Source organism: Oncorhynchus tshawytscha, linkage group LG16 (genome assembly GCF_018296145.1).
Source record: "Oncorhynchus tshawytscha isolate Ot180627B linkage group LG16, Otsh_v2.0, whole genome shotgun sequence".
In the NCBI taxonomy this organism is placed as follows: domain Eukaryota; kingdom Metazoa; phylum Chordata; class Actinopteri; order Salmoniformes; family Salmonidae; genus Oncorhynchus; species Oncorhynchus tshawytscha.
The window spans coordinates 49,326,585-49,341,540 of NC_056444.1; the positions used below are offsets into that span (position 1 = coordinate 49,326,585).

Here is a 14,956-nt window from a genome sequence, read left to right on the forward strand (position 1 = left end):
AAATCCACAACCTTGAAAAACAGTAAATACACAACCGTTTTAAGATCAGTAGAGCAGGGCAGGTGGCGGTTTACATTTCTAGGCTGAGGCAACTCAATGCTACTCCACAAGAAACCCAGAAGACCTGTTCTGCTGTCTGTTTACGTCTCTTGCCTGCAGGTGGCAGACTCATCCCAGATCTAGCACCTCACATCCGGGCTGTGTCACTGTGTCTGTGTGTCTGTTGTATCCATGAGAGGGCATCCCTCAGGGGTCCATCACGCGCAAGCACACTCTCTCTCTTGCGCTGCACGCACACACACAGGCCCAGTGTTCCTACCCACAAGCCTCTGAGTGAGGGGACACATCACATCTCACCTCTCTGATCCTTCATGTGCTCAGTGTTTGTGTACAACACACGAGCTGAGCTTTTTATCAGCACACTGGTATAAATTAGCCTCTCCTGCTAAGGGGAAATTATTTGACTGATTAAGACATTACCGGCTGTTACAGTAAACATAAGATAATAGGAACCGACACAGGTGCATTTATCAACTACATTTACCAAGACTCTATCAAGAGGAGCTCACTTCAAGGCACTTCAAGGAATTCTTTCAGGAGACATTATTGTCATGCAGACAGTCAAGGCCCCCCAATGGTCCCCAGACTCCCCATCCAAAAACGTCCTCGTAGTTGAAAAGTTCCTGCACCCACCCGTATAGGGTTACATGTTTTTTTAGACTGTGTAGTCTGTGCAGCTGTTGGGTGTAGAATGCTATAGTATCCTCTCCCAGATTGACTCTACGAGGTGACAATGTTAGCTGCGTTACCAAATAAACGAGGCCTCACCCGGCCCTGGTGGAGCCTTTGGATTTGCCTCGCTAGGAATGTGACCGCTCCAAAGGGCCACACGCTAACCAATGGTCTACCTACACCACCTCTCCCAGGTTGTAGCTTCAAGAGTTTTCAGGAGAAAATGTTTTCCATTCCTCAGCCCATGAATGCCAGCTTTGTCCCCCCCAGCCTCCATCGTGTGTGAGAAGCCCCCATGCCCCACCCTTCCTGCCTGCACAAACTTAACTACCCACCCCCACCCCCGTCGTCGTCTCACACAGGAAAAGAAATATACCGGAGCCTGCTGCTTTGATTCAGCCTCAGTAGTCTGAGAGCCTGGATAAAGCCCTGGAGCTTAGAATAACCTACAATGGACAGTCAGTTTGAAACACTTGGGGGTTGGAGATTCTGTATTTGGACAGGATTATGGGTCAAAAAGTATTCTGGTGAAATATGGTAGTTAACAGACTCACCTAAAATGTCACCATGATATCCTGGATTTAGGAGAAACTGCTATATATTTCTATTGGGTCCAAAGCTTGTCTGGGATTCCTTCAGCAGTTCAAGGCATCTCAAATAGTGGTATCTACCTGACCAGGTTTGGGGAGTAACTGATTACATGTAATCAGTTACATGTAATCTGATTGCAAAAAAACCCTAACTGTAATAAGTTATGTTACCAGCTAATATATTGTATTCAGATTACAGATACTTTAGAAAAACTTCATGATTACTTCTTGGATTAATTTTAAATTCAGAAAGGATGTTTGCGGAAAAAATACATTATGACGTTCAATTCAACATTGAAAAAAGGTGCAGATTTAAGTTTGTTCCACATGAGCGAGTCTGACCACAAGTCAGAGACCATTATGATGACACACCAGATGCGTTTGATGGAACATTTCTGTCTTCTAATGCCTGTTAAAGTGAAAGTAATCCAAAAGTAACGGAAAGTAATCAGGTTACGTTACTGAGTTTGGGTAATACAAAAGTCACACTACTGATTACAATTTTGGACAAGTAACCTACTAGTAACTGTAACGGATTACATTTAGAAAGTAACCTACACAACCTTGTTCCCAGCTAATATCATTGGACGATTTCACACAAGCACATATCAGAGTGCACACAACCCCAAAATCACAACTACTTCATGAAGTGCTAAAGAAGAGATCAAAGAGAAGTGTTTTGCCCAGTCAGGCTACTTCTCACTGGCATCTTTCTCCATTTACACTGTCGTTCTCTGAGGAAGAGGGGGATGTTGTTTGTTTGCATTAATACTGAGGGTTTGGCGGGACTTTGCAACATATTACCACAATCATGACTACCTCGGTTGGTGGAATTAAAAGTACAGGCTTTGCTGTTGGCAAAATCGTTCAAATACAGTACAAAGAAAAGTCTGCAAAAAGTTGGCGGTATGCTAAAATTGGCGGCAAAACGTCTTGGTTTGAAAGGTTCGTTTTTCTGACCCTCGCTAAACTCTCTTGGGTCTGAGAGAGTCATGCTTTCTACTTTGTAGGACAGAAGGTTAGAATGATGTTGGAAGAAAAGCCAATGAGGAAAAAAAGTGTCTGCGACGTCTTCATTTTATGCTTATACTATCCAAAGGAAATTGCTACTTTCCAATCTCAACATATCCTCTGCTTTCAATTTTAGATGACTTCTTAGACGTTAATTTGATATTGATCATAGCGAGAGGAACATTTTAATTGTGTGCAGTGGTGAAACAAAACTCCCTAATTAGAGAATTGTAGAGATTTGATGCATCGTTCATTTCGCTTCTCAAATTAAAGAACACGTTCCATTATCCATCTACCACCCAGCGTGAATGGAATTCTCACTCATTGCCAACTTTACTCTCTCCCACATTCCTCCCCATAATGACACAGACATACATGCCTTACAGTGCAAACAGGCACACACACACGCACACACACACACACACACACACACACACACACACACACACACACACACACACACACACACACACACACACACACACACACACACACACACACACACACACACACACACACACACACACACACACACACACACACACACACACACACACACACACACACACATACACGCACACCGCTAAAGCAAGAGTAGCCAGACAGTTCTACTCGACTTCCACTGGAGGGAGTTTTGTCACCAAGACATCTTTACGCCAGAGATGTGCACTGAAATCCAAATATTCCACAGATTTCCCTCATTCTCTCCAGCAGAAGTTAGAGTTCCTCTAGTTATACACAGTGCAATTGTACAGCGTTGAAAAAAATGTAGATTATATTCTATCACCTTTTTGGTCCCATTATCTACTATTTGGTCATCTGGGTATGCTATTCAACTGTACAAATGTTACCTCCTGCACCATTTATGAAATTATAATAGAAAATGTATATAATAACAAATATATTTTATAGACTGAGACTGGCCCTGTCCTTTGCTCGACTTCCCCAGGTACGTTGAAGTAGCCCCCCCCTCCCCCTCTGTGTACTCAGCAAACCACAGCCACCCCTCCACAGTGGTCACCGTGCCGAAACCTAGACACCCTCTAGACCCCTGGAGCCTCTTTGCAGTCATACAGTCCTGAATGATCACCCCCCTCCCCGAACCCCTCCATCCTCCCACCTTACCCACCATTCCTCAACCCCCCAGCCACCATCCTCATCAGGCAGCGATCCCCACTGCCCTGCCATCTCACAGCATTCCGTGGGCCCAGCACACAGAGGCCTATTGTGTGCTCAGGGAGACGGAGGCAGCGTACAGTCGGGGGAACGAGAGACATTTCTTGAACGGACAGTTTTCTATCGCACATTAAGTTCTTTGGACCTTGGCTACCATTGTGGAGGCGCAGTTCAATTGATCTATTGTTGTGATCATAAGGCATGGTACACTGAGAAATCCAGCAGAAGTTATCAGTAAAACAGAACATTCCAAATAAGTCCCCCCAAGATGGCCGTCTAGTAGTCATGCATTTGAGTGATGCTTTCAGATTGCAGTTCTATGTATAGGTAACTGCCTAAATAATGGAGACACATGAGTAAATGAGGGATACACAATATATTGAAAGTAGGTGCTTCCACACAGTTGCGGTTCCTGAGTTAATTAAGCAATTAACATCCCATCGTGCTTAGGGTCATGTATACATATGCTGGGCAGGCCATTATTTTGGCAACCATGGCTATGTCCCAATAGGATGACAATGCCGCCATCACAGGGCATCACAGAGCGGTCACTGAATGGTTTCATGAGCATGAAAACAGTGTAAACCGTATGCCACGGCCGTCTCAGTCACCAGATCTCAACCCGATTGAACACTTCTGGGAGTTTCTAGAGTGGCACCCGAGACAGTGTTTTCCACCACCATCAACAAAACACCAAATTATGGAATTTCTCGTGGGAAGAAGGATGTCACGTTACTCTGACAGAGTTCCAGACTCCTACACCCTATTTAGTCACTTTATGTTGCTATTTCCTTTATTTTGTTACCAGTATATTCCAGTTCTACAATGAGTACACCAAACACCTTCCTAATATTGAGTTGCACCCCCTCAACCCCTTTTGTCCTCAGAACAGCCTCGATTCGTCAGGGCATGGACTCTACAAGGTGTCGAAAGCATTCAACGGGGATGCTGATCCATGTTGACTCCAATGCTTCCCACAGTTGTGTCAAGTTGGCTGGATGTCCTTTGGGTGATGGACCATTCTTGACAAACACAGGAAACTGCTGAGCGTGAAAAACCCAGCAACGTTGCAGTTCTTGACACAAATTGGTGCGCCTGGCACGTACTATCATACTATCATAAGGCACTTAAATATTTTGTCTTGATCATTCCCGATCTGAATGGCACACATACACAATCCATGTCTCAATTGTTAAAAGGCTTAAAAATCCTTCTTTAACCTGTCTCCTCTCCTTCATCTACACTGATTGAAGTGGATTTAACAAGTGACATCAATAAGGGATCATAGCTTCCACCTGGATTCACCTGGTCAGTCTGTGGCATTGAAAGAGCAGCTGTTCTTAATGTTTTGTACACTCAGTGTATGTACCTACTGTTGGTCCTATGATCTATCAATCTCCCATTTTCTGGGGCGGCAGGTAGCCTAGTGGTTAGAGTGTTGGACTAGTAACTGAAAGGTTGCAAGATCGAATCCCTGAGCAGACAAGGTAAAAATCTGTCATTCTGCCCCTGAACAAGGCAGTTAACCCACTGTTCCTAGGCCATCATTGAAAATAATAATTTGTTCTTAACTGACTTGCCTAATAAAATAACCTGGCTTCACTTTGTAAATTGGAGAGGGTGTTAATGAGAGTGTGATATTGTTCTTAATAGAACATAATATTGGTTTAGCTTGTACAGGCATGATGGTCATTTAAGACAGACATTCAGAGCTCGCTAGTTGCTTTAGGAACAGATATGAGGACTGCATTGGTCAAGATGCTTCCTGTGTTCTTCCAAATTAACTGATTTAGGATCAGCTCTCCCTAAACTTAACCAATATGCACCAAATAATAAAACTGTCCCTGGATCAGTTGTTACTGTATCTGTAGAAAGTGATCAGAGGTGTGATGGAGGGTTCAGACGCTTTCTTCCCTATATGACAGGTCTCTCGAAAAGGTTATGACCCCGGTGTGACTGTGCCTCTCCACTCAACAAAGACCCGCTTTCAGACCCTCTCACCTGGCCCTATCTGCCTCAGAAAGATACACGATAAAGATCATAGAGGCATTTCATCCCCTGGTTCATTATTTCTGAGCTTCACAATGAAGAGAGCCCATGTTGTTTGCCTGGAGGGGACTGTTGGGCATCTGAACTGTTGTGACAGGTAACTAGTATAACATTAGCAATAGCAACAAGCTCCATGTACTGGTGGAATTTGTATGTACTGTATGTACTGCATGTACTGTAATTTGAAGGGATACATTGTTGGTTTAGAATAGACAGTGTGGAGCTGCTTGCTGAGTAATTACAGTTGGTGTGTATTTCTGTTCACAGTTACATTTAATCAAGCCAACACTATTACTGCATATGCAGGAAAGTTCATGGAAATGCATACAACACGCCTTCAGTTTCCAGCCCCTTAATATACATTGCAAACAGTCATGGCAGACATCTTCTTTTAACTGGTTCTCACAGCCTCATGTCAACTGGTCTTTGCTCAAACAGACAGGCCTCTTGCCGAAACTCTGACTGACCCTAAGTATGCAACGTGACCATGACATAACACTGTCATGGACTGGAGTGCTCTACACACCCAGGGGTAGCCTCAGGTCCCGCAATAATTAGACACCCATAAAGCCATAATCCAAGAATCTCTGTAGAGTCAGACAGGTCTAGAATGAGTTAATCCTCAGAGACAGGCTGGCCGTTTCCCATGCCCTCGGTGCTCCCTACGGTAGTTCACACCATGGTCCACTTCATACACCCTCAACTCCCATTGTTAGCTAAGTGGATTAGCCTTGTTTTATTTTGTATATATTTTTTTACATGTAGGTTAGTTGGAGGCCTGTGAGCAGATGAACACCACGTTTATTAACAATTCCTGCCAATAAAGCCCTTTGAATTGAATTGAAAGAGAGAGCGAGAGAGTAAGAGAGAGAGAGACAGAAAGAGAGAGAGACAGAGAGAGAGAGAGAGAGAGAGAGAGAGAGAGAGAGAGACAGAAAGAGAGAGAGACAGAGAGAGAGAGAGAGAGAGAGAGAGAGAGAGAGAGAGAGAATATTGAAATGTAGAAACTTTCTAAATATAGGCCTCCAACATTTGCCAAGTGTGGGCACATGTATAGGTGGACAGGTCGACAGTGTCATTCACTCTCAATGAGGGGATCGGTTTCCTCTTGTGGGAATCCATGGACTTCAATACAGTAATCCTCTATTTGTGTGCACAATAGCTGATCCATCTTAAAAGCCTGTCTCTCATCTATTGACGTGAGTAAGTTCTGTTCTGGGTCCTAAATCTAAACTGCAAGTCTATGGACATGATCCCAGGTAGACTTCCGATACTATTGCATCAAAAGAGCCATGATGTAATTCAGACATCTGGTCATTACTGCATTACACATTTGTTATAAGCCCATATATAAGAGAGTTGCCTATTTTAAGTGCCAATTTTTAAAAAAAGTGTATGAATAAACATGAGTTGAATATGAATGTAGGCCTATCCGTGAAGGCCTAAATCCACCTGCAAATGGTAAAATGGAAAATCTGTTATTGGTTATTGTAGCCTATTGAGCAACATTCGGAAAAGGTCTACTTCAAGTATTGTAATGCACAATTGTGGTGAGTGGCTATACTCCACGCTATTGTAATGGGGAGTCGAAAGCGAACCAAAAAGTGTGATTTATAGGTAGGCTACCTCGTCCTCGCAGCGCGTGGGAGGAATAGGAGAAAGAAAGAGGTCCCTGGGAGAATAGATTCTGCTGGTGCTGAGGGGAGGGAGATGTGGGTTGGGTTTCAAGCTCGACTGGGGGTCGGGGGGAGGTCTAGTATTTTGGAATATACGAAGATCCGTAGAAGGTACTGTGGACATAAAACCGCGGTTCTTGCTCTGACGCGGTGGGTGTAAAGTGCCGGCTAGGGCCCCGCGTTGGATTCCACTTCGATTTTGGAAGGTTGACTGCATGGTTCGGTTGTAGTCTCTGGGAACACACAAACACACTCCATTAAAAGAGAGCATCGTCTGATCCGTCCCATCTTTTTCTTCACCCAAGGTCCTGCATGTCTAAAATTTAGACATGTTCAGCTTTGTGGATTCACGGACTGTTCTGCTACTTGTAGCATCCCAAGTTGTTTTAATATCCATTGTCAGATGCCAGGAAGAGGATGACCGTAAGTTACATAATTCTGTTGAATTGTCTTTTGCAAAAGTTTCGATTCTTCTGATTCTTCGATTATTCTGATGCCATTTTATCAACTCATATTTTACTTTCTGCGCTTCTGTGGCACACTACCTTGGCATCTAAAGTTCCTGCGCAAATCTCACCTTCACAATGAATAGGGCAACTGTTGGTAAAACTGCAGCAAACAATATATGAGAATTGGATATGATTTTGTGAACCACTTGTGTACATTGCCATTGGTGGAGGGGCACAAACTCATGCAAACATATCTGTCAGTCATTGGAGGAATTGCCCAATTATGAATTAGAATTCTTGCAGATACAATTCAGAGGTGAAATGTTAATTATCTGGACTGTTATACTGTACATGATATCAATTTAAGAAATTACTATTTAACTATGTAAATCATGATATTGAATTGAACATTATCATCCTAATACTGGTTTGATATTGACATTGTTAATTGCTACATTTTGGTTACATTGTAAGTGTTTGCAGATATAAGGGGCCTATGAAAGAGTTGACCTTTCTTTTGGGAGGATAGGTGAGGCTATCAAGGCACATCTGTGTGGGATGGAGAACCAGGTGAACAAGTGTCCGTTTGTTTCACTCCTGGATACCCACTGTGGTTCCTGTCTCTGAACAATCACATGTCAGTGTGCTCTCTCTAGCCGTGGTGCCAGTGTTTAACAACACAAATCCATTTGGGGGAGACAACAGACGAGACACAGTGGCTCACTTGAGATGCTTTGACAGTTCAAGAGCTTATTGGGCAATTTAGAAAACATTTACTTTGGCATTTACACCCCTCCCCCCCCCCCACACCCTCCCTGAGAAAACATTCTGATTTCAAAAGTATAGCTGAATTGTTTAAAGGTGACTATTTGTTAAATGAGGGGGATTAAAAGCGTAATTATTTGTGTTTCATGCTGTGGCTGAAATATTTGAAAAGGTTAATTATATTCATAATTTAAAAAGACAGGGTCAGACACAGCTTGACCCCCGACTAGAAGGCTCAAAGGGTAGCAGGAAGTGAATGGCAGTTGGTCGCTCAATAAGATATTTTATTTTATGAAGAAACTATGGAACAGGATACTACTGTCGCTAGAGAGATAGGCTACACCACACTATGCAATGTGTAATGTATCATGTGTGGCTTTTCAAATCCTCATATTCATAGGCTTGTTTCCACATAGCCTAAAATGGTTCATCAATTTCTCTTGAAGTACTCCAAAAAACAGATTTTAGTGGCCACGTGTCCATTGTTGCTAGTAGTTCTAAGCATTTAGTAAGGAATTAGAGATTGTGGGTCCGTATACATATTGCCACAACTCAAAGAAAAGTTGTGGAACAACATGCCACCAACCGAACCCACCTTTTGTGGGGAAAGCTTAAATGGTTTACTCGTGTGTTATATAGTATAGTTTGGTAGCAGGTACGTGCTAATAACCACTTTCACATAAATGCAACACAAACAAATAGCTGCATTTAGCCTCATAGACCCAACCTTAGACCCTGTGCATGAAAGCTACCCATTCTCAATTCTCCAATGTGTTTGAACTGGCGCCTGACACAGCTGTGCGATCCAGATGGAGAATTTTAGAAGGACTCCCTGTTTACTTAGGGCAGCAGCTTGTCAATTGGGCACAGTCGCCCAGTGTGAGGGACTCATTCATAACAGGTCTACTGGTCACCAGGGAGCGCATACAGTAGGCATACAGGTTAAACATACTAACTCCACCACGCAAAAAAAAAACTATTTCCACTGTAAATGGCACCGCTATATACATTCATTGTCGGCTGCCTCAGAATCCTCCCGCATATGATTACTGTGATCTGAATGGATGCTTTATCTTCCGTTGGAGTTAACGAATCTAGCCGTTTGAGTGCAGGAGAAATAAACCTGGGTGAGGCTTGTTGAGCTTTTATTTTTTTTTTACCAGGTAAGTTGACTGAGAACACATTCTCATTTACAGCAACGACCTGGGGAATAGTTACAGGAGAGAGGCGATGAATGAGACAATTGTAAACTGGAGATGATTAGGTGGCCATGAAGGCCAGATCGGGACTTTATCCAGGACACCAAGGTTAACAGCCCCTACTCCTACAATAAGTGCCATGGGATCTTCAGTGACACCAAGAGTCAGGACACCCATTTAACATGCCATTGGAAAGTCAGCACCCTACAACAGGGCAATGTCCCCAGTCACTGCCCAGGAGCATTGGGATAAAAATAATAATAATTAGACCAGAGGAAAGGGTGCCTCCTACTGTCCCTACAACACCACTTCCAGCAGAATCTGGTCTCCCATCCAGAAACTGACCAGCACCAACCCTGCTTAGCTTTAGAAGCCAACCTGCAGTGGGATGCAGGGTGGTATGCTTCTAGATTAAACCAAGCGACAGAACGGTGGTTAGATTTTGTGAGACTGCGGCCCCCAGGTAGAATCAGCATCCACCCAGACCAGTACCTTGAAAGATCCAGTCTGCCATGCTGCCAATCCATGTTGCATCGTGTTGAGATGAGTCTATTAGGCATAATACCTGAATATGATGAACATAATGATGCCATACATTATTATAAATTATGCTGATATGCTTCTGTCTTTAATGTGGTTAATAATAAGTGCTTTTGTGTGATTCTGGACATCTCTGTTCTTCTTTGATAAGGTCACTCCTACTTACTTTTAAAGAGCAGATCGGATCAAGGCAAAAAGTGTTTTAGCTACTCGGCTCTGTAGTCTTGTAATTCTCTCCAGGATCTTCTCATCTAGGAGGAGTTTAAAAGTTTGGTTGATTCACATGCTATTGAGGAATGTGATTGGCATTAGGACTTGAGGCAGTGGTACAGTTGAAGTCGGAAGTTTACCTACACCGTAGCCAAATACATTTAAACTCAGTTTTTCACAATTCCTGAAATTTAATCCTTGTAAAAAGTCCATGCTTTAGGTCAGTTAGGATCACCACTTTATTTTAAGAATGTGAAATGTCAGAATAATAGTAGAAATAATTAATTATTTCAGCTTTTATTTCTTTCATCACGTTCCCAGTGGGTCAGAAGTTTACACACACTCAATTAGTATTTGATAGCATTTCCTTTAAATTGTTTAACTTGGGTCAAACGTTTTGCATAGCCTTCCATAAGCTTCCCACAATAAGTTGGGTGAATTTTGGCCCATTCCTCCTTACAGAGCTGGTGTAACTGAGTCAGGTTTGTAGACCTCTCCACGCTTTTTCAGTTCTGCCTGCAAATTTTCTATAGGATTGAGGTCAGGGCTTTGTGATGGCCACTCCAATACCTTGACTTTGTTGTCCTTAAGACATTTTGCCACAACTTTGGAAGCATGCTTGGGGCCATTGTCCATTTGGAAGACCCATTTGCGACCAAGCTTTAACTTCCTGACTGATGTCTTGAGATGTTGCTTCAATATATCCACATCATTTTCCTTTCCTTATGATGCCATCTATTTTGTGAAGTGCACCAGTCCCTCCTGGAGCAAAGCACTCCCACAACATGATGCTGCCACCCCCGTGCTTCACGGTTGGGATGGTGTTCTTCGGCTTGCAAGCCTCCCACTTTTTCCTCCAAACATAACGTTGGTCATTATGGCCAAACAGTTCTATTTTTGTTTCATCAGACCAGAGGACATTTCTCCAAAAAGTACGATCTTTGTCCCCATGTGCAGTTGCAAACCATAGTCTGGCTTTTTTATGGAGGTTTTGGAGCAGTGGCTTCTTCCTCGCTGAGCGGCCTTTCAGGTTATGTCGATATAGGACTCGTTTTACTGTGGATATATATACTTTTCTACCTGTTTCCTCCAGCATCTTCACAAGGTCCTTTGCTGTTGTTCTGGGATTAATTTGCACTTTTTGCACCAAAGTACGTTCATCTTTAGGAGACAGAACGTGTCTTCTTCCTGAGCGGTATGGCGGCTGCGTGGTCCCATGGTGTTTATACTTGCGTTCTATTGTTTGTATAGATGAACGTGGTCCCTTCAGGCATTTTGAAATTGCTCCCAAGGATGAACCAGACTTGTGAAGGTCTACAATTTAGTTTCTGAGGTCTTCACTGATTTCTTTTGATTTTCCCATGATGTCAAGCAAAGAAGCACTAAGTTTGAAGGTAGGCCTTGAAATACATCCACAGGTACACCTCCAATTGACTCAAATTATGTCAATTAGTCTATCAGAAGCTTCTAAATCCATGACATAATTTGCTGGAATTTTCCAAGCTGTTTAAAGGCACAGTCAAATTAGTGTATGTCAACTTCTGACCCACTGGAATTGTGATACAGTGAATTATAACTGAAATAATCTGTCTGTAAACACTTGGAAAAATTACTTGTGTCATGCACAAAGTAGATGTCCTAACCGACTTGCCAAAACTATAGTTTGTTAACAAGAAATTTGTGGAGTGGTTGAAAAACGAGTTTTAATGACTCCAACCTAAGTGTATGTAAACTTTCGACTTCAACTGTACATATGATAGATTTAAAAAAAAAAAATATGTCTGTAATTGAAATATATTTGTGTCTGCGTCAAAACATGGTGTACCAGTCAAAAGTTTGGACACACCTACTCATTCAAGGGTTTTTCTTTATTTCTACAATTTTCTACATTATACAATAATAATGAAGGCATCAAAACTACAAAATAACACATATGGAATCATGTAGTAACCAAAAAAAGTGTTAAACAATTCTAAATATATTTTATATTTTTCAAAGTAGCCACCCTTTGCCTTGATGACAGCTTTGCACACTCTTGGCATTCTCTCAACCAGCTTCACCTGGAATGCTTTTCCATCAGTCTTGAAGGAGTTCCCACATATGCTGAGCACTTGTTGGTTGCTTTTCCTTCACTCTGCAGTCCAACTCATCCCAAACTATCTCAATTGGGTATGGTCAGGTGATTGTGGAGGCCAGGTCATCTGCTGCAGCAATCCATCACTCTCCTCCTTGGTCAAATAGGCCTTACACAGCCTGAAGGTGTGTTGGGTCATTATCCTGTTGAAAACAAATGATAGTCCCAATAAGCGCAAACCAGATAGTATGGCGTATCGCTGCAGAATGCGGTGGTAGCCATGCTGGTAAAGTGTACCTTGAATTCTAAATAAATCACCAACAGTGTCACCAGCAAGCATCCCCACACCTCTTCCTCCATGCTTCACGGTGGGAACCACACATGTGGAGAACATCCGTTCACCTACTTTGCGTCACACAAAGACAAGGTGGTTGGAACCAAAAATCTCTCATTTGACCAAAGACTAAAGGACAGATTACCACCGGTCTAATGTCCATTGCTCGTGTTTCTTGAACCAAGCAATTCTGTTCTTATTATTGATGTCCTTTAGTAGTGGTTTCTTTCAAGCAATTCGACCATGAAGGCCTGATTAACACACTCTCCTTTGAACAGTTGATGTTGCGATGTGTCTGTTACTTGAACTCTGTGAAGCATTTATCTGGGCTGCAATTTCTGAGGCTGGTAACTCTAATGAATTTATCCCCTGCAGCAGAGGAAACTCTGGTCTTCTTTTCCTGTGGCGGTCCTCATGAGAGCCAGTTTCCTCACAACACTTGTTTTTTGTGACTGTACTTGAAGAAACTTTCTAAGTTCTTGAAATGTTTTACAGATTGACTGACCTTCATGTCTTAAAGTAATGATGGACTTTCGTTTCTCTTCACTTATTTGAGCTGTTCTTGCCATAATATGGACTTTGTCTTTTACCAAATAGGGTCAAATCTGTAAACCACCCCTCCCTTGTAACAACACAATTGATTGGCTCAAATTAACTTGTAACAATTAACTTGCACAACTGTTAATTGAAATGCATTCCAGGTGACTACGTCATGAAGCTGGTTGAGAGAATGCCAAGAGTTTGCAAAACTGTCATCAAGGAAACGGGTAGCGACTTTGAAGAATCTCAAATATAAAATGTATTTAGATTTTTTTAAACACCTTTTTGCTTAATACATGATTCCATATGTGTTATTTCATAGTTTTGATGTCTTCAATATTATTCGACAATGTAAAAAGTTGTACAAATGAAGAAAAACCCTTGAATGAGTAGGTGTGTCCAAACTTTTGACTGGTACTGTATATACTTTTTATGGTGTGTCTATGTAAGTTCCTTCAGTATGTCTTACATTTGTCTCAAATATTGTTCCCCCCTGCTGCTGTCTTGGTTGGACCAGGTCTCTCTGTAAAAACAGATTTTATTGCAATGAGACTAACCTGGATAAATAAAGGTTAAATAAAATCAAATAAAAATTATATGTGAAACCTGTTGATTGTCCCAAGCTGTGAGTGTAGTCATGAGTGTGGGTGCTGTGATGCTGTGTGCTGTGCATGTGGTGTAAATGAGGCCTCATGCTAAGCTGATAACTTGTCTCTCCCCCCTCCTCCCACCTGCCTCCACTTACCTTCACCCATCTCACTCTGACCCCCACCCCTCTCCTCCACCCCACCTTGCACTCAATGCCCTTCCTGCTTGCCCTCCACCCTACCCTGCCATTTACCCATGTGCCCCCCTCATGCTTCCTCCCCCGCACCTATACACCATGATCACTGTCATGCCCTCTTTGACACCCACCCATCCCTATTTATCCCTCTCCTGCCACTTCTCACATCCACCACCACCCTCCACCCCCGTCTCTGCCCCTGGCATGCCCCATGGCCTCTGTACCACCTCCTGCCGGTGGTCACAGAGGAGGCAGGCAGCTGCATCCAGGATGCCCAACGCTATAACGATAAGGATGTGTGGAAGCCGGAGCCGTGTCGTATCTGTGTGTGTGACAGCGGGTCAGTGCTGTGTGATGAGATCATCTGCGAGGAGATCAGAGAGTGTGCCAACCCCATCATCCAACCTAGAGAGTGCTGCCCCATCTGCCCTGCGGACGCCAGCGCCCCAACTGGTTGTAATTTATTTATTCACACAATCATGAATAAATTACTGTGCCCTTTTAACATGCCAAAACTTTTGAATGGGGAACTAAATGGTAGTTAAGATGTTCACTGGGTTTAACAGGTCCTCAGTAGCTTATGTTCAGGACTTTGGTGTGCAGACATGAGTCTGGACAGGAGTCAGGACAGATTTTGTGGCTCATAAATTGGTATTAAAGGGATTTATAAGTAGCTAGGTGTGATGTTCCCTATTCAAAAGTGTTACCCGTTTCCCTGCTTGTTTTGGATTGGCGACCAGACCTGCAACATCCTCTGGATAATCTCCCTCTATGGATGTTCACTTCATGAGGTGTTTATTCCTACAGTTGTGCCATCTGGTTTCCAC

At 42.8% G+C, this 14,956-nt stretch overlaps 1 protein-coding gene across 2 annotated transcripts in view; it reads left to right on the plus strand.

The window, feature by feature from the left end:
- Positions 1 to 7,348: 7,348 nt before the first annotated feature.
- The window catches only part of LOC112215806 (collagen alpha-1(II) chain), a 29,764-nt gene continuing 22,156 nt past the window's right edge, over positions 7,349 to 14,956 (plus strand). The window contains exons 1-2 of one of the 2 annotated variants that reach the window (XM_024375211.2): positions 7,349 to 7,657; positions 14,376 to 14,582. In XM_024375211.2, the coding sequence (XP_024230979.1) occupies positions 7,564 to 7,657; positions 14,376 to 14,582 (301 nt within the window). In that variant the 5' untranslated portion in view covers positions 7,349 to 7,563. The remainder of the gene's footprint in view (positions 7,658 to 14,375; positions 14,583 to 14,956) is intronic. The other variant, XM_024375212.2, reaches the window with a different exon arrangement.